We start from the raw sequence: 24,832 nt of genomic DNA, 5'->3' as shown, positions 1-24,832 counted from the left end.
CACCCATTTTTCAAGCTAGCATATAATGTCACAAAAAACAAAACCACAGCTAAATGCAGCACTAACCTTTGATGATCTTCATCAGATGACAATCCTAGGACATTATGTTATACAAAAAAATTCTAAATATTCCATTACCGTACTTCGAAGCATGTCAAACGCTGTTTAAAATAAATTTTTATGCGATTTTTCTCGTAAAAAAGCGATAATATTCAGACCGGGAAACCCTGTTTTCGTTCAAAGACGAAAAAATAAAAACATGGAGTCGTCTCGTGCACGCGCCCCCAGTCTCATTGTTCTCAGATCGACCACTATCCAAATGCGCTACTGTTTTTCAGCCATGGCCTGCAAAGTCATCATTCAACGTTCTGGCTCCTTCTGAGAGCCTATGGGAGCGTTAGAAAATGTCACGTTACAGCAGGAAGAAGGCCAAGAAATAGTCAGAGAGGGCACTTCCTGTTTGGAATCTTCTCAAGTTTTGGCCTGCCAAATGAGTTCTGTTATACTCACAGACACCATTCAAACAGTTTTAGAAACTTTGGAGTGTTTTCTATCCAAAGCTAATAATTATATGCATATAAAAGTTTCTGGGCAGGAGTAATAATCAGATTAAATCGTGTACGTTTTTTATCCGGCCGTGAAAATACTGCCCCCTATCCATAACAAGTTAACCCACCATTCCTAGGCCGTCATTGAAAATAAGAATGTGTTCTTAACTGACTTGCCTAGTTAAATAAAGGTCTAAAAAAAATATATATATAAAAAATCTGCAAAATCGGCATCCAAAAATACCGTTTTCCGATTGTTATGAAAACTTGAAATCGGCCCTAATTAATCGGCCATTCCGATTTATTGGTCAACCTCTAGTTCAGAGGAGACTGTGTGAATCAGGCCTTTTTGCTGCAAAGAAACCACTACTAAAGGACGCCAATAAGAAGAAGAGACTTGCTTGGGCAAAGAAACACGAGCAATGGACATTAGACCAGTGGAAATTTGTCCTTTGGTCTGGAGTCCAAATTGGAGATTTTTGGTTCCTACAGCTGTGTGAGTGAAAGGATGATCTCCGTATTTCCCACCGTAAAGCAGGGAGGAGGAGGTGCTATGGTGTGGGGGTGCTTTGCTGGTGACAATGTCTGTGATTTATTTAGAATTCAAGCCACACTTAACCAGCATGACTACCACAGCATTCTTCAGCGATACGCCTTTGCATCTGGTTTGTGCTTAGTGGGACTATCATTTGTATTTCAACAGGAAAATGACCCAACACACCTCCAGGCTGTGTAAGGGCTATTTTACCAAGAAGGAGAATGATGGAGTGTTGCATCAGATGACCTGGCCTCCACAATCCCCCGACCTCAACCAAATTGAGATGGTTTGGGATGAGTCGGAGCGCAGAGTGAAGGAAAAGCAGCCAACAAGTGCTCAGCATATGTGGGAACTCCTTCAAGACTGTTAGGAAAACATTCCAACTGAAGCTAGTTGAGAGAATGCCAAGAGTGTGCAAAGCTGTAATCAAGGCAAGGGTTGGCTATTTGATTAATTTCAAATATAAAATATATTTGGATTTGTTTAACAATTTTTGGTTACTACATGATTCCATATTTGTTATTCATAGTTTTGATGTCTACACTATTATTCTACAATGTAGAAAATAGTAAAAAAATAAAGAAAAACCCTTGAATGAGTAGGTGTTCTTAAACTTTTGACCGGTAGTGTATAAATATTAGGATGAGCAATGTCAGAGTGGCATTGACTAAAATACAGTAGATTATAATACAGTATATACATATGAAATGAGTCAAACAGTATGTAAACATCTATTAAAGTGACCAGTGATTCCATGTCTATGTATATTGGACAGCAGCCTCGAAGATGCAGGGTTGAGTAACCGGTTGGTAGCTGGCAAGTGATGGCTATTTTACAGTCTGATGGCCTTGCGATAGAAGCTGGTTTTCAGTCTCTCGGTCCCTGCTTTGATGCACCTGTACTCAATCAATCAATCAAATGTATTTATAAAGCTCTTTTTACATCAGTCGATGTCACAAAGTGCTATTCAGAAACCCAGCCTAAAACCCCAAACAGTAAGCAATGCAGATGTAGAAGCACGGTGGCTAGGAAAAACTCCCTAGAAAGGCAGGAACCTAGGAAGAAACCTAGAGAGGAGCCAGGCTCTGAGGGGTGGCCAGTCCTGTTCAGGCTGTGCTGGGTGGAGATTATAACAGACCATGCCCAAGATGTTCAAACGTTCATAGATGAGCAGCAGGGTCATATAATAATAATTATCACGGTGGTTGTAGAGGGTTCAACAGGTCAGCACCTCAGGAGTAAATGTCAGTTGGCTTTTCATAGCCGATCATTCAGAGTTAGATACAGCAGGTATGGTAGAGAGAGAGTTGAAAACAGCAGGTCTGGGACAAGGTAGCACGTCCAGTGAACAGGTCAGGGTTCCATAGCCGCAAGCAGAACAGTTGAAACTGGATCAGCAGCAGGTGTACTGGGTTGGACTGGGGACAGCAGGTGCACTGGGGACAGCAAGGAGTCATCAGGCCAGGTAGTCCTGAGGCATGGTCCTAGGGCTCAGGTCCTCTGAGAGAAAAGGGAGAAAGATAGAGAGTTAAAGGGAGCATACTTAAATTCACACAGGACACCGGATAAGACAGGATAAATACTCCAGATATAACAGACTGATCCTAGCCCCCCGACACAAACTATTGCAGCGTAAATACTGGAGGCTGAGACAGGAGGGGTCAGGAGACACTGTGGCCCCGGACAGGGCCAACCAGGCAGGATATAACCCCACCCACTTTGCCAAAGCACAGACCCCACACCACTAGAGGGATATCTTCAACCACCAACCTACTACATTTAACATTTAAGTCATTTAGCAGACGCTCTTATCCAGAGCGACTTACAAATTGGTGCATTCACCTTATGAATTCCAGTATCCAGTGGAACAACCACTTTACAATAGTGCATCTAAATCTTTTAAGGGGGGGTAGGTTAGAAGGATTACTTTATCCTATACTAGGTATTCCTTAAAGAGGTGGGGTTTCAGGTGTCTCCGGAAGGTGGTGATTGACTCCGCTGTCCTGGCGTCGTGAAGGAGTTTGTTCCACCATTGGGGTGCCAGAGCAGCGAACAGTTTTGACTGGGCTGAGCGGGAACTTACTTCCTCAGAGGTAGGGAGGCGAGCAGGCCAGAGGTGGATGAACGCAGTGCCCTTGTTTGGGTGTAGGGCCTGATCAGAGCCTGAAGGTACGGAGGTGCCGTTCCCCTCACAGCTCCATAGGCAAGCACCATGGTCTTGTAGCGGATGCGAGCTTCAACTGGAAGCCAGTGGAGAGAGCGGAGGAGCGGGGTGACGTGAAGGTTGAACACCAGACGGGCTGCGGCGTTCTGGATGAGTTGTAGGGGTTTAATGGCACAGGCAGGGAGCCCAGCCAACAGCGAGTTGCAGTAATCCAGACGGGAGATGACAAGTGCCTGGATTAGGACCTGCGCCGCTTCCTGTGTGAGGCAGGGTCGTACTCTGCGAATGTTGTAGAGCATGAACCTACAGGAACGGGTCACCGCCTTGATGTTAGTTGAGAACGACATGGTGTTGTCCAGGATCACGCCAAGGTTCTTAGCACTCTGGGAGGAGGACACAATGGAGTTGTCAACCGTGATGGCGAGATCATGGAACGGGCAGTCCTTCCCCGGGAGGAAGAGCAGCTCCGTCTTGCCGAGGTTCAGCTTGAGGTGGTGATCCGTCATCCACACTGATATGTCTGCCAGACATGCAGAGATGCGATTCACCACCTGGTTATCAGAAGGGGGAAAGGAGAAGATTAATTGTGTGTCGTCTGCATAGCAATGATAGGAAAGACCATGTGAGGATATGACAGAGCCAAGTGACTTGGTGTATAGCGAGAATAGGAGAGGGCCTAGAACAGAGCCCTGGGGGACGCCAGTGGTGAGAGCACGTGGTGCGGAGACAGATTCTCGCCATGCCACCTGGTAGGAGCGACCTGTCAGGTAGGACGCAATCCAAGCGTGGGCCACGCCGGAGATGCCCAACTCGGAGAGGGTGGAGAGGAGGATCTGATGGTTCACAGTATCAAAGGCAGCCGATAGGTCTAGAAGGATGAGAGCAGAGGAGAGAGAGTTAGCTTTAGCAGTGCGGAGCGCCTCCGTGACACAGAGAAGAGCAGTCTCAGTTGAATGACTAGTCTTGAAACCTGACTGATTTGGATCAAGAAGGTCATTCTGAGAGAGATAGCAGGAGAGCTGGCCAAGGACGGCACGTTCAAGAGTTTTGGAGAGAAAAGAAAGAAGGGATACTGGTCTGTAGTTGTTGACATCGGAGGGATCGAGTGTAGGTATTTTCAGAAGGGGTGCAACTCTCGCTCTCTTGAAGACGGAAGGGACGTAGCCAGCGGTCAAGGATGAGTTGATGAGCGAGGTGAGGTAAGGGAGAAGGTCTCCGGAAATGGTCTGGAGAAGAGAGGAGGGGATAGGGTCAAGCGGGCAGGTTGTTGGGCGGCCAGCCGTCACAAGACGCGAGATTTCATCTGGAGAGAGGGGGGAGAAAGAGGTCAAAGCACAGGGTAGGGCAGTGTGAGCAGAACCAGCGGTGTCGTTTGACTTAGCAAACGAGGATCGGATGTCGTCGACCTTCTTTTCAAAATGGTTGACAAAGTCATCCGCAGAGAGGGAGGAGGGGGGAGGGGGAGGAGGATTCAGGAGGGAGGAGAAGGTGGCAAAGAGCTTCCTAGGGTTAGAGGCAGATGCTTGGAATTTAGAGTGGTAGAAAGTGGCTTTAGCAGCAGAGACAGAAGAGGAAAATGTAGAGAGGAGGGAGTGAAAGGATGCCAGGTCCGCAGGGAGGCGAGTTTTCCTCCATTTCCGCTCGACTGCCCGGAGCCCTGTTCTGTGAGCTCGCAATGAGTCGTCGAGCCACGGAGCAGGAGGGGAGGACCGAGCCGGCCTGGAAGATAGGGGACATAGAGAGTCAAAGGATGCAGAAAGGGAGGAGAGGAGGGTTGAGGAGGCAGAATCAGGAGATAGGTTTGAGCAGAGGGAAGAGATGATAGGATGGAAGAGGAGAGAGTAGCGGGGGAGAGAGAGCGAAGGTTGGGACGGCGCGATACCATCCGAGTAGGGGCAGAGTGAGAAGTGTTGGATGAGAGCGAGAGGGAAAAGGATACAAGGTAGTGGTCGGAGACTTGGAGGGGAGTTGCAATGAGATTAGTGGAAGAACAGCATCTAGTAAAGATGAGGTCAAGCGCATTGCCTGCCTTGTGAGTAGGGGGGGAAGGTGAGAGGGTGAGGTCAAAAGAGGAGAGGAGTGGAAAGAAGGAGGCAGAGAGGAATGAGTCAAAGGTAGACGTGGGGAGGTTAAAGTCACCCAGAACTGTGAGAGGTGAGCCATCATCAGGAAAGGAACTTATCAAGGCGTCAAGCTCATTGATGAACTCTCCAAGGGAACCTGGAGGGCGATAAATGATAAGGATGTTAAGCTTGAAAGGGCTGGTAACTGTGACAGCATGGAATTCAAAGGAGGCGATAGACAGATGGGTCAGGGGAGAAAGAGAGAATGTCCACTTGGGAGAGATGAGGATCCCAGTGCCACCACCCCGCTGACCAGAAGCTCTCGGGGTGTGCGAGAACACGTGGGCAGACGAGGAGAGAGCAGTAGGAGTAGCAGTGTTATCTGTGGTAATCCATGTTTCCGTCAGTGCCAAGAAGTCGAGGGACTGGAGGGAAGCATAGGCTGAGATGAACTCTGCCTTGTTGGCCGCAGAACGCCAGTTCCAGAGGCTGCCGGAGACCTGGAACTCCACGTGGGTCGTGCGCGCTGGGACCACCAGGTTAGAGTGGCAGCGGCCACGCGGTGTGAAGCGTTTGTATGGCCTGTGCAGAGAGGAGAGAACAGGGATAGACATACTACCCTGAGACGAGGCCGAGTATAGCCCACAAAGATCTCCCCCAGGGCACGAACCTGAGAGGGGCGCCAACCCGGACAGAAAGATCACGTCAGTGACTCAACCCACTCAAGTGACGCACCACTCCTAGGTACTACATGTAAGAGCACCAGTAAGCCAGTGACTCAGCCCCTGTAATAGGGTTAGAGGCAGAGAATCCCAGTGGAGAGAGGGGAACTGGCCAAGCAGAGACAGCAAGGGCGGTTCGTCGCTCCAGTGCCTTTCCGTTCAACTTCACACCCCTGGGCCAGACTACACACAATCATAGGACCTACTGAAGAGATGAGTCTTCAATAAAGACTTAAAGGTCGAGACCAAGTCTGCGTCTCTCACATGGATAGGTAGACCATTTCATAAAAATTGAGCTCCATAGGAGAAAGCCCTGCATCCAGCTGTTTGCTTGGAAATTCTAGGGACAATAAGGAGGCCTGCGTCTTGTGACCAGAAGTGTACTGCTCGCAACCACAGGACTCTCCAGAGGGTGGTGCGGTCTGCCCAACGTATCACCGGGGGCACACTGCCTGCCTTCCAGGACACCTACAACACCCGATGTCACAGGAAGGCCAAAAATATAATCTACAACATCAACCACCCGAGACACGGCCTGTTCACCCCGCTATCATCCTGACCTCGCCTTCTGGACAATAGCGGGGTGAACAGGCCGTGGCTCAGGTGGTTGATGTCCTTGAAGTGCGGGCAGTGCACTTCCACAGTCCTTGGGAGCGGGCTGTGTTGGTGGCACTGTGTTATCCTCAAATCAGGTGAAGAAGGTGTTTAGCTTGTCCGTGAGCAAGACGTCGGTGTCCTCGACGTAGCTGGTTTTCCCTTTGTAATCCGTGATTGTCTGTAGACCCTGCCACATATGTCGCGGAAGTTTGAGTAGCAGTGGTCATGTGGTTTTTAGCAGCATGGGCACTACAGTCAATGTGTTAATAGAACTTCGGGAGCGTTTTCTTCAAATTTGCTTTGTTAAAATCCCCAAATACAATAAATGCTGCCTCAGGATATGTGGTTTCTAGTTTGCACAAAGTCCAGTGTAGTTCCTTAAGGGCCGTCGTGGTATTGGCTTGAGGGGGAATGTACACGGCTGTGACCATAACTGTAGAGAATTATTTTGGTAGGTAATACAGTCGGCATTTGATTGTGAGGTAATCTAGGTCTGATGAACAAAAGGACTTGAGTTCTGTACATTATCACAATCACACCATAAGTAGTTAATCATGAAACATACACCCCCGCCTTTCTTCTTCCCGGAGAGTTCTCTATTCCTGTGTGCGCGATGTACTGAGAACCCAGCTGGCTGTATTGACTGGGACAGTATATCCGGAGAGAGCCTTGATTCCGTGAAACAGAGTATGTTACAGTCCCTGATGTCTCTCTGGAGGAGATCCTCGCCCTGAGCTCGTATACTTTATTGTCCAGGGACAAAACATTAGCGAGTAATATACTCGGAACCGGTGGATGGTGTGCACGCCTCCTGAGTCAGACTTGAAGTCTACTCTTCTCCGACAGTGGCGTCTTGTAGCAGCCTCTGGGATAAGTTCAAATGCCCTGGGGGTTACGAACAAAGGTTCCAAATTGGGAAAGTCCTATTCCTGGTCATAATGCTGGTGAGTTACCACCACTATGATATTCAAAAGTTCTTTCCGTTTGTAAAAAGAAACAAAAAAAGAAACAAAATACTGCAAAGTTGCTAAGGAGCTAGAAGCAGAGCTGCCATGTCTGTCGGCGCCATCTTGCCATCGGTGAGCATATGTAGCTGAGCCATGTGGGGCCCTGGTTTTTCAGGTTTGTTGTGTGTGCGGATGTGTGAGGATGCAACTGCAGGGGACATCTACCTAACCCAGTTAGACAGGCTCTGTTGAGCCAACAGGAGACCACATGGCATGCAGCAAAGTTCCACTTTACATTCAACTATCCATGCAGAACAATGTACAAGAGTTACACAAAGAAACACTCAGGGATGAGTCAAGTCAAGTTACCTTATTTCATTTGCACCACAGACACAATCAACTTTTATGTCAAGACATATCTCAGGAAGAAGTTCTGCAAAATAATATGGCTAGTAGTTTACGGAATCAAATACTTCAGAGAAAAGAGGGAGAATTAGATCAACAGTATAATCCAAGGCACTCATGAGATTAAGTAGGCAGGGTTGTCAATGTATAATCTGTGTGTATGTACTGTATGTTTGTGTGTTGTACTTTGGATTTGTAGTAAGACTTAGGGTAAGAACATCTATCCTTACACTGTAAAGAATATATAATCATCATGGACAGATTATACTGTTGTACTTTGGATTTGAAGTGCGATTTGAGTCAAGATTTATAAAGATAAAATATGATGTTTACGTTTTGGCCCTACCCTGAGTTGGTCAATATAGAATGTATTACTGTTTGTCCCTACCCTGAGTTGGTCAATATAGAATGTATTACTGTTTTGTCCTACCCTGAGATGGTCAATATAGAATGTATTACTGTTTTGCCCTACCCTGAGTTGGTCAATATAGAATGTTTTACTGTTTGGCCCTACCCTGAGTTGGTCAATATAGAATGTTTTACTGTTCGGCCCTACCCTGAGTTGGTCAATATATAATGTTTTACTGTTTGGCCCTACCCTGAGTTGGTCAATATAGAATGTATTACTGTTTGTCCCTACCCTGAGTTGGTCAATATAGAATGTTTTACTGTTTGGCCCTACCCTGAGTTGGTTAATATAGAATGTATTACTGTTTGGCCCTACCCTGAGAAGCTCAATATAAACTCAGCAAAAAAAGAAACGTCCCTTTTACAGGACCCTGTCTTTCAATGATAATTAGTAAAAATCCAAATAACTTCACAGATCTTAATTGTAAAGGGTTTAGACGCTGTTTCCCATGCTTGTTCAATGAACCATAAACAATTAATGAACATGGAACGGTCGTTAAGACACTAACAGCTTACAGACGGTAGGCAATTAAGGTCACAGGACTGAGGGCTTGTAGGCCTGTTGTAAGGTAGGTCCTCACCAGACATCTTTGGCAACAATGTCGCCTATGGGCACAAACCCACTGTTGCTGGACCAGACATGCCTGGCAAAAAGTGCTCTTCACTGACGAGTTGTGGTTTTGTCTCACCAGGGGTGATGGTCGGATTCGCGTTTATCGTCGAAGGAATGAGCGTTACACCGAGGCCTGTACTCTGGAGCGGGATCCATTTGGAGGTGGAGGGTCCGTCATGGTCTGGGGCGGTGTGTCACAGCATCATCGGACTGAGCTTGTTGTCTTTGCAGGCAATCTCAATGCTGTGCGTTACAGAGAAGACATCCTGCTCCCTCATGTGGTACCCTTCCTGCAGGCTCATCCTGACATGACCCTCCAGCATGACAATGCCACCAGCCATAGTGCTCGTTCTGTGCGTGATTTCCTGCAAGACAGGAATGTCAGTGTTCTGCCATGGCCAGCAAAGAGCCCGGATCTCAATCCCATTGAGCACGTCTGGGACCTGTTGGATTGGTGGGTGAGGGATAGGGACATTTCCCCCCAGAAATGTCAGGGAACTTGTAGGTGCCTTGGTAGAAGAGTGGGGTAACATCTCACAGCAAGAACAGGCAAATCTGGTGCAGTCCATGAGGAGGAGATGCACTGCAGTACTTAATGCAGCTGGTGGCCACACCAGATACTGACTGTTACTTTTGATTTTGACCCCCCTTTGTTCAGGGACACATTATTCCATTTCTGTTAGTCACATTTCTGTGGAACTTGTTCTATTTATGTCTCAGTTGTTGAATCTTGTTATGTTCATACAAATATTTACACATGTTAAGTTTGCTGTAAATAAACGCAGTTGACAGTGAGAGGCTGTTTTTTTTTGTTGCTGAGTTTATAATCTGGCCTTTTCTAGAAAGTAGGGGCTGAGCTGGTTTGCAGGATGTGTGTGAGTGGTGGGGTTGTGTGTGTGTTCGTGCAGGCCTGCGTGCGTTTGTGTGTCCGCGTGTACCTGTGTGCATAGACATGCATCTCATGATTATGTGTGTGTTTTGTTTGTAGGACCTCCAGGAGAGTGAGGGCTGTCAGGATGAGTTGGCTGTCAGAGTGCAGCAGCTGAAGGCTGAACTGGTGCTCTTCAAAGGCCTCATGAGCAATGTGAGTCTACATCCACAAAGTTCCTCTCAATATGCACCTTCTCTTATCCAATCCAATTGTATTGGTCACATACACATGGTTAGCAGATGTTATTGCGAGTGTAGAGAAATGCTTATGCTTCTAGATCCGACAGTGCAGCATTATCTAACAGGTAATATCTAACAATTCCACAACAAAACCTAATATCTAACAAATTCCACAACAAAACCTAATACACACAATCTAGTAAAAGAATGGGATGAGAATATATAAGTATAAAATATATTGATGAGCAGTGACAGAGCGGCTAAAATGCCATAGATAGTAAAAAATAGATAGTGAAGGATACAGTATATACATATGTGATGCGTAATGCGAGATATGTAAACATTCTTAGTGGCATTATTTAAGTGACTAGTGTTCCATTTATTAAAGTGGCCAATGATATCAAGTCTGTGCTAGTGGTGGCTGTTTAACAATCTGATGGCCTTGAGATAGAAGCTCTTTTTCGATCTCTCTGTCCCAGATTTGATGCACCTGTACTGACCTCGCCTTCTGGATGATAGCGGGGTGAACAGACTCTGGCGCGGGTTGTTATTGTCCTTGATCTTTTTGCCTTCCTGTGACATCGGGTGTTGTAGGTGTCCTGGAGGGCAGGTAGTTTGCCCCCGGTGATGCGGTGTGCAGACCGCACCTCCCACTGGATAGCCCTGCGGTTGTGGGTGGTGCAGTAAGTGTCACAGGCGGTGATACAGCCCGACAGGATGCTCTCAATTGTGCACCTGTAAAAGTTATTGAGGGTTTTCGGTTACAAGCCAACATTTTTTCAGCCTCCTGAGGTTGAAGAGGCGATATTGCGCCTTCTTCACCACACTGTCTGTGTGGGTGGACCATTTCAGTTTGTCGGTGATATATACACCGAGGACCTTCACTTTCCACCTTCTCCACTACTGTCCCGTTGATGTGGATAGGGGGGTGCTCCCTTTGCTGTTTCCTGAAGTCCACAATCCTCTCTTTTGTTTTGCTGACATTGAGTGAGAGGTTATTTTCCTGACACCACATTCCGAGGGCCCTCACCTCCTCATTGTTTGCTGTCTCGTCGTTATTGGTAACCAAGCCTACCACTGTAGTGTCGTCTGCAAACTTGATAATTGAGCTGGAGGCATGCATGGTCACGCTGTCATGGGTGAACAGGGAGTACAGGAGAGGGCTAAGTACGCACCCGTGTGGGGCCCCAGTGTTGAGGATCAGCGGAGTGGAGATGTTGTTTCCTACCTTCACCACCTGGGGGCGGCCTGTCAGGAAGTCCTGGACCCAATCACACAGGGCGGGATTGAGACCCAGGGCCTCCAGCTTAATGGTGAGGGTACTATGGTGTTGAATGCTGAGCTGTAGTCAATGAACATCATTCTTACGTAGCTATTCCTCTTGTCCAGATGGGATAAAGCAGAGTGCAGTGTGATGGCGATTGCATCGTCTGTGGGCCTATTGCGGCGGTAAGCAAATTGGAGTGGGTCTAGGGTGACAGGTAGGTTGGAGGTGATATGATCCTTGACTAGTCTCTCAAAGCACTTCATGATGACAGAAGTGAGTGCTACGGGGCGATAGTCATTTAGTTCAGTTACCTTTGCCTTATTGGGTACAGGAACAATGGTGGACATCTTGAAGCATGTGGGGACAGCAGACGGATAGGGATTGATTGAATATGTCCGTAAACACACCAGCCAGCTGGTCTGTGCATGCTCTGAGGACGCGGCTAGGGATGCCGTCTGGGCCGGAAGCCTTGCGAGGGTTAACAGGTTTAAATGTTTTACTCACGTTGGCCACGGAGAAGGAGAGCCCACAGTCTTTGGTAGTGGGCTGTGTTGGTGGCACTTTATTGTCCTCAAAACGCGCAAAGAAGTTGTTTGAATTTGTCTGGGAGCGAGATGTCTATGTCCGCGACGGGAATGGTTTTCTTTTTGTAATCCCTGATTGTCTGTAGACCCTGCCACATACGTCTCGTGTTTGAGCCGTTGAATTGCGACTCCACTTTGTCTCTATACTGACTCTTAGCTTATTTGATTGCCTTACGGCGGGAATAGCTACACTGTTTGTATTTGGACATGTTTCCAGTCGTCTTGCCATGGTTAAATGCGGTGGTACGTGCTTTCAGTTTTGAGCGACTGATGCGATCAATCCATGGTTTCTGGTTAGGGAAAGTTTTAGTCACAGTGGGTACACGGATACACTTCCTTATAAACTCGCTCACCGAATCAGTGTATACGTCAATGTTATTGTCTGAGGCTACCCGGAACATATCCCAGTCCATGTGATCGAAGCAATCTTGAAGCGTGGAATACAATTGGTCAGACCAGCATTGGATAGACCTATGCACGGGCGCTTCCTGTTTTAGTTTCTGACTATAGGAGGGGAGTAACAAGATGGAGTCATGGTCAGATTTGCCAAAAGGAGGGCGGGGGAGGGCCTTGTATGCATCACAGAAGTTAGAGTAGTAGTGGTCGAGTGTGTTACTCGCTCCTGTACTGCAATCGATATGCTGATAGAATTTAGGTAGCCTTGTTCTCAGATTAGCTTTGTTAAAATCCCCAACTACAATAAATGCAGCCTCAGGATATATAGTTTCCAGTTTGCATAAAGTCCAGTGAAGTTCCTTGATGACCGTCTTGGTATCCGCTTGCAGGGGGATATACATGGCTGTGACGATAACCAAGGAGAGTTCTCTTGCGAGATAATATGGTCTGCATTTGATTGTGAGGAATTCTAGGTCAGGTGAACAAAAGAACTTGTATGTTACACCATGAGTCGTTAATCATGAAACATACACCCCGCCCTTCTTCTTATCAGAGAGATGTTTGTTCCTGTCGGCGCGATGCACTGAAAATCCCGTTGGCTGTGGCTGTACGGACTCCGACAGCATATCCCCAGCTAGCCATGTCTCCGTGAAACAGAGTATGTTACAATCCCGGATATCTCTTTGGAAAGCAACTCTTGCACTAATTTCGTCGACTTTGTTAACCAGGGACTAGACGTTAGTGAGTAATATACTTGGAAGCTGTGGGTGGTATGTGCGTATCCGAAGCCTCACTAGAAGACCGCTCCGGCACCCTTTCCTCCGACGGCGTTGTTTTGGGTCGGCCTCTGGAATCAGTTCAAATGCCCTGGGAGTTGCAGACAAAGGATCCGCTTTGGGAAAGTCTTATTCCTGGTTGTAGTACTGGTTGTGCTGGTAAGTTGATGTCTCTCTGATATCCAATAGTTCTTCCCGGCTGTATGTAATAACACTTAAGGTTTTCTGGGCTAACACTAAGAAATAATACATAAAAAAACGAAATACTGCAGTTTCCTAAGGACTTGAAGCGAAGCTGCCATCTCTATCGGCGCCATCTCATGTTGCCATCCACACCTAACAGAACCATCATCAACAACTGGTATACATCTTTCTCCTATATACACACACAGCCTCATACTGTCCTGATCTGACTGCACACAAATCATCTGCTCATCAATGACCCTTTTCACCCTCAATATTGTCTGGTTCATTCTCCTGTCCCACTGGGTCCCCTAGTCTGTTTCTCACACACTACACAGAGATCACTCCTGGTCTGGTTAGGATGATAACTGTTTCTAGGAGACCGTAACCATCTCTCTTTCTGTGTAGAACATGTCTGATCTGGACAGTAAGATCCAGGAGAAGGCCATGAAGGTGGACATGGACATCTGTAGACGCATCGACATCACGGCTCGCCTGTGTGACGTGGCCCAGCAGAGGAACTGTGAGGATGTCATCCAGATGTATCAGGTAGTCTGTCTGTCTTTCTGTCTGATGGTGTCTGTCTGTCTCTGATGGTGTCTGTCTGTCTCTGACGGTGTCTGTCTGTGTCAGTCTGTCTGTGTCTGTCTAAGTCTCTCTTTCCACTCCTAGGTCCCTAACACCCAGTCTGCCATCAACTGTCGCCCCCGGAAACAGACCCCGCTGTCCGTCAACAGTAGCGAGGGTGATGAGACTATCAGCACCTCGGAGAGCGATGGGGGCCTGCCCAGAGAGGAGGAGCTCTGTGGCTCGTCAGCCAGTCAGATCAACGAGGAAATGCAGAGGATGCTCAACCAGCTGTGAGTAACATTACAGGTCTGGTGTTTGTTACATGTGTAGTTTCTCTTATCTGGCTTCTACAGGTACAACCAGCTCTGAGTAACATTACAGGTCTGGTGTTTGTTACATGTGTAGTTTCTCTTATCAGGCGTCTACAGGTACAACCAGCTTCTACGCTGTCTATACTCTACCATAGTAAAGGTATTAGACTGATAAGAAGGAATCTTCCATGTGCAGTTTCTCCAGAGGCCAAACAAACTTTAATAAACAAACGTGTGTGTGTTGCAGGCGGGAGTGTGAGTTTGAAGATGACTGTGACAGCTTGGCCTGGGAGGAGACAGAGGAGACTCTGCTGCTGTGGGAGGACTTCCCAGGATGCACTCTGGCTCCGGAGACCACCCACCAGCCAGGAGAGGTATGGAGCGCTTTAGAATGTTGATGTTTAGGTATTCCATAGTAACTCTATGGGGTTAACTGATGTTAGAACTATGGAAGCAGTACCTTCAACTTCTCAGAACGATAAATTGATGACTTAGTGCAATGCCTTTGTCCAAGTAGTACGGATATCTTTTTGCAGAGGTTACACAACAGCCCATAGACATTTATCAGTTGTTTCTGTATTCGCAGTTACTCAGTTTATAGCATTGTCAATTGTATTTTCCAGGAAATGGTTTTGAATAGAGCTAGACAGATGAGTCGGGTGAGGGATGGGCTAATGGCCTGCTGAAAACAGGGTTTATTGCTCACAGGCATTGGGCCTGGCTGTTTGATTTCAGTGGTGCTAGTGGTTTAAAATGTCCCAGGGCACTGACCTTCACTCCTCTGGGAAATATATTTTAGCAGGCGATTTAAAAAAAAACAACATTTCCCCAAAACACTCACACACTTCAAAAAGCTTTTCACTAATGACTGCATGCCTGGAGGCTTGTGTCTGCACACTGACACACACGCACACACACGCACGCACACACACACACGCACACACACGCACACACACTGACACACACACACACACTAGTTAGTATCTGTTTTCCATTTACCAGTCAGAAGATACATTTTTAACACTGTGTCTTGTCACTCTGAGGTAAATAAAAAGGCCTTACTCAGTGTAATTTAATTAACTGATTACATCAGTAGATTACCTCAGCTATGTGTAACACTACTGTGTTGTGCTGTCTGGTCATGAGGTGTACCAGGTGTAACACTACTGTGTTGTACTGTCTGGTCATGAGGTGTACCAGGTGTAACTCTACTGTGTTGTGCTGTCTGGTCATGAGGTGTACCAGGTGTAACTCTACTGTGTTGTACTGTCTGGTCATGAGGTGTACCAGGTGTAACACTACTGTGTTGTACTGTCTGGTCATGAGGTGTACCAGGTGTAACTCTACTGTGTTGTGCTGTCTGGTCATGAGGTGTACCAGGTGTAACTCTACTGTGTTGTACTGTCTGGTCATGAGGTGTACCAGGTGTAACACTACTGTGTTGTACTGTCTGGTCATGAGGTGTACCAGGTGTAACTCTACTGTGTTGTACTGTCTGGTCATGAGGTGTACCAGGTGTAACTCCAATGTGTTGTACTGTCTGGTCATGAGGTGTACCAGGTGTAACTCTACTGTGTTGTACTGTCTGGTCATGAGGTGTACCAGATGTAACTCTACTGTGTTGTGCTGTCTGGTCATGAGGTGTACCAGGTGTAACTCTACTGTGTTGTGCTGTCTGGTCATGAGGTGTACCAGGTGTAACTCTACTGTGTTGTACTGTCTGGTCATGAGGTGTACCAGGTGTAACTCTACTGTGTTGTACTGTCTGGTCATGAGGTGTACCAGGTGTAACTCTACTGTGTTGTACTGTCTGGTCATGAGGTGTACCAGGTGTAACTCTACTGTGTTGTGCTGTCTGGTCATGAGGTGTACCAGGTGTAACTCTACTGTGTTGTGCTGTCTGGTCATGAGGTGTACCAGGTGTAACTCTACTGTGTTGTACTGTCTGGTCATGAGGTGTACCAGGTGTAACTCTACTGTGTTGTACTGTCTGGTCATGAGGTGTACCAGGTGTAACTCTACTGTGTTTTACTGTCTGGTCATGAGGTGTACCAGGTGTAACTCTACTGTGTTGTACTGTCTGGTCATGAGGTGTACCAGGTGTAACTCTACTGTGTTGTACTGTCTGGTCATGAGGTGTACCAGGTGTAACTCTACTGTGTTGTACTGTCTGGTCATGAGGTGTACCAGGTGTAACACTACTGTGTTGTACTGTCTGGTCATGAGGTGTACCAGGTGTAACTCCAATGTGTTGTACTGTCTGGTCATGAGGTGTACCAGGTGTAACTCTACTGTGTTGTACTGTCTGGTCATGAGGTGTACCAGGTGTAACTCTACTGTGTTGTACTGTCTGGTCATGAGGTGTACCAGGTGTAACTCTACTGTGTTGTGCTGTCTGGTCATGAGGTGTACCAGGTGTAACTCTACTGTGTTGTACTGTCTGGTCATGAGGTGTACCAGGTGTAACTCTACTGTGTTGTACTGTCTGGTCATGAGGTGTACCAGGTGTAACTCTACTGTGTTGTACTGTCTGGTCATGAGGTGTACCAGGTGTAACTCTACTGTGTTGTACTGTCTGGTCATGAGGTGTACCAGGTGTAACTCTACTGTGTTGTGCTGTCTGGTCATGAGGTGTACCAGGTGTAACTCTACTGTGTTGTACTGTCTGGTCATGAGGTGTACCAGGTGTAACACTACTGTGTTGTACTATCTGGTCATGAGGTGTACCAGGTGTAACACTACTGTGTTGTACTGTCTGGTCATGAGGTGTACCAGGTGTAACTCCAATGTGTTGTACTGTCTGGTCATGAGGTGTACCAGGTGTAACTCTACTGTGTTGTACTGTCTGGTCATGAGGTGTACCAGGTGTAACTCTACTGTGTTGTACTGTCTGGTCATGAGGTGTACCAGGTGTAACTCTACTGTGTTGTGCTGTCTGGTCATGAGGTGTACCAGGTGTAACTCTACTGTGTTGTACTGTCTGGTCATGAGGTGTACCAGGTGTAACTCTACTGTGTTGTACTGTCTGGTCATGAGGTGTACCAGGTGTAACTCTACTGTGTTGTACTGTCTGGTCATGAGGTGTACCAGGTGTAACTCTACTGTGTTGTACTGTCTGGTCATGAGGTGTACCAGGTGTAACTCTACTGTGTTGTGCTGTCTGGTCAATACTCACACACACAGACACGTCTTCATAAACAACCAATACTCACACTGACACGTCTTCATAAAGAACCAATACTCACACACACAGACACGTCTTCATAAACAACCAATACTCACACAGACACGTCTTCATAAACAACCAATACTCACACACACAGACATGTCTTCATAAACAACCAATACTCACACACACAGACACGTCTTCATAAACAACCAATACTCACACACACAGACACGTCTTCATAAACAACCAATACTCACACACACAGACACGTCTTCATAAACAACCAATACTCACACACACAGACACGTCTTCATAAACAACCAATACTCACACACACAGACACGTCTTCATAAACAACCAATACTCACACAGACAGACACGTCTTCATAAACAAGCAATACTCACACACACACATCTTCATAAACAACCAATACTCACACACACAGACACGTCTTCATAAACAACCAATACTCACACACACGTCTTCATAAACAACCAATACTCACACACACACATCTTCATAAACAACCAATACTCACACACACACACATCTTCATAAACAACCAATACTCACACACACAGACACATCTTCATAAACAACCAATACTCACACACACAGACACGTCTTCATAAACAACCAATACTCACACAGACACGTCTTCATAAACAACCAATACTCACACACACACATCTTCATAAACAACCAATACTCACACACACAGACACACACAGACACGTCTTCATAAAGAACCAATACTCACACAGACACGTCTTCATAAAGAACCAATACTCACACAGACAGACACGTCTTCATAAACAACCAATACTCACACAGACAGACACGTCTTCATAAACAACCAATACACACACAGACAGACACGTCTTCATCAACAACCAATACTCACACACACACACGTCTTCATAAACAACCAATACTCACACAGACACGTCTTCATAAACAACCAATACTCACACACACGTCTTCATAAACAACCAATACTCACACAGATTGACACGTCTTCATAAACAACCAATACTCACACAGATTGACACGTCTTTATAAACAACCAATACTCACACAGACAGACACGTCTTCGTAAACAACCAATACTCACACAGACAGACACGTCTTCGTAAAGAACCAATACTCACACACACAGACACGTCTTCATAAACAACCAATACTCACACAGACAGACACGTCTTCATAAGAACCAATACTGACACACACAGACACGTCTTCATAAACAACCAATACTCACACAGACAGACACGTCTTCATAAGAACCAATACTGACACACACAGACACGTCTTCGTAAACAACCAATACTCACACAGACAGACACGTCTTCGTAAAGAACCAATACTCACACACACAGACACGTCTTCATAAACAACCAATACTCACACAGACAGACACGTCTTCATAAGAACCAATACTGACACACACAGACACGTCTTCATAAACAACCACAATCTTTCTCCTCTCTCTATCATTCTATCACCGTACTCTTTAATTTATCACTTCCATTTATTTTTCTTCCCATTCTCCATCTCCCCCTCTCTCCATCTCCCCCATCTCTCCGTCTCCTTCCATCTCTCCGTCTCCCCCTCTCTCCGTCTCCCCCTCTCTCCATCTCTCCGTCTCCTTCCGTCTCCCCTTCTCTCCGTCTCCCCCTCTCTCCGTCTCCCCGTCTCCCCCTCTCTCCGTCTCCCCCTCTCTCCGTCTCCCCGTCTCCCCCTCTCTCCGTCTCCCCGTCTCTCCGTCTCCCCGTCTCTCCATCTCCCCCTCTCTCCGTCTCCCCCTCTCTCTGTCTCCCCCTCTCTCCATCTCTCTCCATCTCCTTCCCTCTCTCTCTCTCTTCCTCCTTACCTCTCAGCAGGAAGACCAGTGTCTGGAGAAGGTGATTAACGACACTGAGGACTTATTCAAATCCAGGGAGAAAGAATACCAAGAGACCATCGACCAGATTGAGGTGGGGGGTGTGAGACAGTGTGTCTAGGGCTATGTTAGTGTTTGACCATGTGTTTCTCCCCAGTATGACTCGGCTACAGCTAAGAGTGATGTGTTTCTCCCCAGTATGACTCGGCTACAGCTAAGAGTGATGTGTTTCTCCCCAGTATGACTCAGCTACAGCTAAGAGTGGTGTTTCTCCCCAGTACGACTCGGCTACAGCTAAGAGTGATGTGTTTCTCCCCAGTACGACTCGGCTACAGCTAAGAGTGATGTGTTTCTCCCCAGTACGACTCGGCTACAGCTAAGAGTGATGTGTTTCTCCCCAGTATGACTCAGCTACAGCTAAGAGTGATGTGTTTCTCCCCAGTATGACTCGGCTACAGCTAAGAGTGGTGTTTCTCCCCAGTATGACTCGGCTACAGCTAAGAATGATGTGTTTCTCCCCAGTATGACTCGGCTACAGCTAAGAGTGGTGTTTCTCCCCAGTATGACTCGGCTACAGCTAAGAGTGATGTGTTTCTTCCCAGTATGACTCAGCTACAGCTAAGAGTGATGTGTTTCTCCCCAGTATGACTCAGCTACAGCTAAGAGTGATGTGTTTCTCCCCAGTATGACTTGGCTACAGCTAAGAGTGATGTGTTTCTCCCCAGTATGACTTGGCTACAGCTAAGAGTGATGTGTTTCTCCCCAGTATGACTCGGCTACAGCTAAGAGTGGTGTTTCTCCCCAGTACGACTCGGCTACAGCTAAGAGTGATGTGTTTCTCCCCAGTATGACTCGGCTACAGCTAAGAGTGATGTGTTTCTCCCCAGTATGACTCGGCTACAGCTAAGAGTGATGTGTTTCTCCCCAGTATGACTTGGCTACAGCTAAGAGTGATGTGTTTCTCCCCAGTATGACTTGGCTACAGCTAAGAGTGATGTGTTTCTCCCCAGTATGACTCGGCTACAGCTAAGAGTGATGTTTCTCCCCAGTACGACTCGGCTACAGCTAAGAGTGATGTGTTTCTCCCCAGTACGACTCGGCTACAGCTAAAAGTGATGTGTTTCTCCCCAGTATGACTTGGCTACAGCTAAGAGTGATGTGTTTCTCCCCAGTATGACTTGGCTACAGCTAAGAGTGATATGAACCGTCACCTACATGAATACATGGAGATGTGTTCTATGAAGAGAGGCCTGGATGTACAGATGGAGACCTGCAGGAGACTCATCACCCAGAGTGGGGACAGGTACACTCACTCCCTCACTCTCTGTCACCGGCATTCACTTCTCTCTCACGGTTTCTCTTTGGCTTACTTTTAATGACTTACAGTAGTTTACAGTAATCCGTACATTTTCTTTGACCAAGTTTTAAACGCATTCTTGTGCCTACTGTATACCTGTTATTGTCTAAATGAAGCATTCCCCCAAAAATGATCTTCTTTCTCTCTCTCGCTCTTTCTCTTTCTTTCTCGCGCTCTCTTGCTCGCTCTCTTTATAGTAAGCCTGGCTCTCCTGTGGCTGTGGCTGGTGAGGAGAGCGTTGACCAGGCAGAGAAGGAAGGGACAACAGCGTCACCACCTCTCTCCAACTCTCCTCCCAGATCATGACCTGTCAAGACCACCTCCATCACATGACCTTCATTCCATCCAACCACAGCACCACTCAACACTCCACCGTCACTATAGCAACGCCATGTTTACATTCTAACCACTAGATGCTTATTTGTCTATTTTTTATTTTCTTCATGCCATCTTCATTCACAAGCCTCAGTATAGGAAAGTGTCAGATCTATCTGTTTTAGCGATGGTGTAGTGTTGTGTGTTTCCATCAGCTTTTAGTCCCCTCTACTGGGAAGTGGTATTACTAGCACCATGGAAGTCTGTACATAAGACTCCACTGTTTAGCAGAGAAAAGGAAACGAGGTAATGGATTGAAATACACCACTTGAATTGAGAATACCTCATAGAAAAGTATGAGCAATATTTGAATGAACTCATATGAATTGTAGGCTAGCGTGTACTCTTATGGTAGGTAGTTGTTGGTACTACAGAGAACCATGGTAATAACTCCTATAGCATGATCCATTTCCACACAGCCATAATGATAAACACACCGCACACACACACCAATATATTCATGTCAGGCTAGCATAGCAGATCATTCTAACAGTGCTGTCCTGTTGCTACATTATGAGGGTTGTTTTCAAACTCAGTCAAACTCACCTAGAAGTATAACACAGTAAATATAAGCCTTAGGATGTGTTCGTAAATTCACTGGAGTGCCAGAGTGTGCTCTGTGCGTTCGTAATTCAAAGCGTTGTCATATTGTCCGTTCGTAAATTCAGAATGTTTCGCTCTTGGAGCGTCCCGAGCGCACGCTGGACGCTCTGGCCGAGGAGTAGGGTTGATCCGAGCGTTCTGACCTCAGCTTGGGTGCTTGACTGCCGTTGTAACAGACTAACGTTGGCTAGCTTGCTACTTCCAGACACAAATGAGAGAACACCTCACTCTGACCATTTTACTCTCCCTAGCAGAGCTGGTTAGGCTGTTTACATGTTATCCAGAGTGTTGGTGACTCTAACTGTGATGCTGGCAACAATTGAATGAAGCTTTTTGCCGATGTTTACTGACACCGGCCCTATTCAACGGGTGTTGAGCGCTAGTAAAGTCATCAGTTATTCTGCGCTCTGTTACACTCAGATGAGAGTGCTTTGAAATCGGAGTAGATAGCCAGAGAAAATTCTACGAACGCACCCTTAAACAAAGCCCAGTTGGCAAGAGACAAAAACTCCAGATGTATCACTTTATTAGCAACAAAACAGAAATATACTGTACTGTATCATAGTTATTCAAACAGACTAAAATAATATCAAATCACTCATTTTATCAAGACATCTACACTTCATTCATATGTATCAATGAAAACTAGAAAAAGTCAAGTAGTAAACTAAACTCTAAGATGCAGTCACTCCGATGGCGTCACTGATATCCCCTGTGTGTGATTCTGAACTCATGAGTCACATTTTGAAACAAAAGCCTGCTCGATTCTCTGCCCTTTTGTTGACACCAGACAGGGTGTCAAGGTAACATTATTTTACCGTCCTGTTTCACTTACCTGCTATTTACTAAGGAATTATTGGATAACATTGTGTAACATTGTATTCTTTCTTCAACACAATTGGTAACTACCTGTACTAAATGTTACATAGTGGTGCTTGTTTCACTGAATCCCAAAGAACCCCAAAAGTAGTTTTATTGTAATTAAAATGTAATACCATTTTACTGTGTGGAGTAAAGTAAATAGGAGACTGTAACCAGAGTCAACAAGAGGAGAGAGGGGGAGAGAGAGAGAGCAGAGATTTTTGTTTTAGAATGCAGCCGTAGCCTAGGGTTTCCACTAGATAACATAGCCACAAAGTCAAAATAGGCTATATCGTAAAATGTCATTAAAATAAAAATGTGCTTTTTGGTCTTAATTTAAGGATAGGGTTAGGCAGAATGTTAACAGTGTGGTTAAGTTTAGGGTCAGATTTTAAGAAGATAAATTGTAGAAATAGGAAGGGTTTATGACTTTGTGGTTGTGTAAACTAGTGATGACCATAGCCTAGCCTGGTTCCAGATCTGTATATGGGCTTTAGTCAACTCCTCTAACTATCGTTGTCATGCCATATGCTTTTCTATGTGACTCCAGAGAGGCCATCTCTGCCACTGATCCTCTTCTATCAGGCACTTTGACTTTTGGCATGGCAACTATGGTGAGAGAAGTTCGCTAGAGCACATACTGATCTGGGACCAGGCTAGTCATAGGCTCTGTGTCCGCCCTATATGTGGTAGTGCAGTGTAAATAGTGTAAATACTCTGTTAAAGCTGATCTGAGGTCAGCTCTGGGGCCTTGCCCTGCTCTCTGTGTCTCTCTGTCACTGACACAGGGAGAGGGATACATATGACAAAGGGCATTGACACCCAAGTGTTATTATACCTACGAGCTGTCTAATGTATACTAATGTTTTGTATAGTTTCCAGCAGCAGAGAGCAGAGAAAGGCCCTGCTACTCTGTCCTCTAGCAGGGAGATAAGTAGGCTAGGCTATGATAAGTTAGATAGGAGAGATCTATGTATCTGTTCTGTGCTCTCTATTTCTATGTGCTGCAGTCTGATCTGGTTGGTAAGGACTGAAATGCATCAGTAGTATTGTATCAGAGAGAAACGGAAGATTGATGAACAGGCTATAAAAGACAGAATGTCTACAGATGAACAAATAGATAGACAGACAGATGAATGTACAGTACGGATAGATGGACAGATTAATGAATAGTTGGATAGGTTGATGACCTGCTGAGATAATTTGTTTTTGCTACTTGAGTGCCAAAGCAACTGAAAACAAGCAGTCTGAATGAACTTTGAGAAATATTGCTGAGACATTGTTATAGAAGTACTAAATACTGATGCTGAAAATCTATCTGACACGGTGCTTGATATGACCTAACCTATTTTTGAGCTTAAGTTAGCCGTTTATAAAGAAAGAGCAAAGCAAATATGTATATTCAATAATACAGCAGTAACAGCAATAATAAGAGCATTATATGTAACAGAAGAATAATAATGACATGTACAGATGTAGGATCTAAATTTGATCACCTTTGTTGCTGAGAATTTTCCTGTTCTAAAAGGGCTTCTAAAGTTTGTAATTTCCACTTTGAAATTTCAGACTTGATTTTCCCTAATGAAAAATGCATTAACCCATACAAAAATGGCCATTAATTATAATCCACATAATACATCACATTTCCTGTTGCTGCAGAATTTTGTCCTGGCTCAAATTAAGATTCTACATCTGTAATAATTAAAACTCGTACACGTCACGAATGTAAACAATTACTGAGGAAAACTTATTTTATTTTCTCCACTTGTCACTTCATATTTGTAGATGGGGTGAAATAGTGAAATTGTTACAGCTGAGGAGTAGATTTCCCCTCTGTTAATTCAACATACACAATGTTATTATTCAGTAGAATGTAGATGTACAATACATTTTTGTTCGTCTTCGTCGACATTGAAAGATGCTTGACATTGAATATAAAACACTCTCTTACCTCAGATAAACAATATTTAATAACTCAATAATAGAACACAAGGATTCCTTCACAAATACTATCTATTTATCAACAACCAAATGGAGGCTTCAGTTTTAGGTCCATTTCATTTGTGTTTTTCTTTTTCTTGTTTGATGAGGAAGTTGTTGAAACAGGTGCAGGCTGCTGGTCACACCTCAATATTCTAGTATTCTAGAAGGGTTTCCAAGGCTTTCTCTGAACGATTATATAGGTTGTGAAGAACAGGTTTTGAAACCATGGAGAAATTATATGCATGTCTTAAGCTACAGTTAAAGTTGGAAGTTTACATACACTTAGGTTGAAGTCATTAAAACTCGTTTTTCAACCACTCCACAAATTTCTTGTTAACAAACTATAATTTTGGCAAGTCAGTTAGGACATCTACTTTGTGCATGACACAAGTCATTTTT

The 24,832-nt window shown here is 45.5% G+C and overlaps 1 protein-coding gene across 4 annotated transcripts in view; it reads left to right on the top strand.

Moving 5' to 3' along the window:
- Nucleotides 1-21,218, top strand: part of LOC115187800 (intermediate filament family orphan 1) — a 32,140-nt gene extending 10,922 nt beyond the window's left edge. Inside the window, exons 3-9 of one of the 4 annotated variants that reach the window (XM_029746856.1) lie at nt 9,994-10,089; nt 13,730-13,870; nt 13,994-14,181; nt 14,450-14,576; nt 19,256-19,348; nt 20,427-20,557; nt 20,809-21,218. In XM_029746856.1, the coding sequence (XP_029602716.1) occupies nt 9,994-10,089; nt 13,730-13,870; nt 13,994-14,181; nt 14,450-14,576; nt 19,256-19,348; nt 20,427-20,557; nt 20,809-20,917 (885 nt within the window). In that variant the 3' untranslated portion in view covers nt 20,918-21,218. Of the gene's footprint in view, nt 1-9,993; nt 10,090-13,729; nt 13,871-13,993; nt 14,182-14,449; nt 14,577-19,252; nt 19,349-19,938; nt 20,367-20,426; nt 20,558-20,808 lie in introns of those variants that run through there. The other 3 variants (XM_029746849.1, XM_029746866.1, XM_029746863.1) reach the window with 3 other exon arrangements.
- Nucleotides 21,219-24,832: the final 3,614 nt, after the last annotated feature.

The sequence above is a fragment of the Salmo trutta genome, chromosome 3 (assembly GCF_901001165.1).
Source record: "Salmo trutta chromosome 3, fSalTru1.1, whole genome shotgun sequence".
In the NCBI taxonomy this organism is placed as follows: Eukaryota; Metazoa; Chordata; class Actinopteri; order Salmoniformes; family Salmonidae; genus Salmo; species Salmo trutta.
Note: the sequence above shows the minus strand (reverse complement) of the source record. Positions and strands in the feature narration are given on the sequence as shown.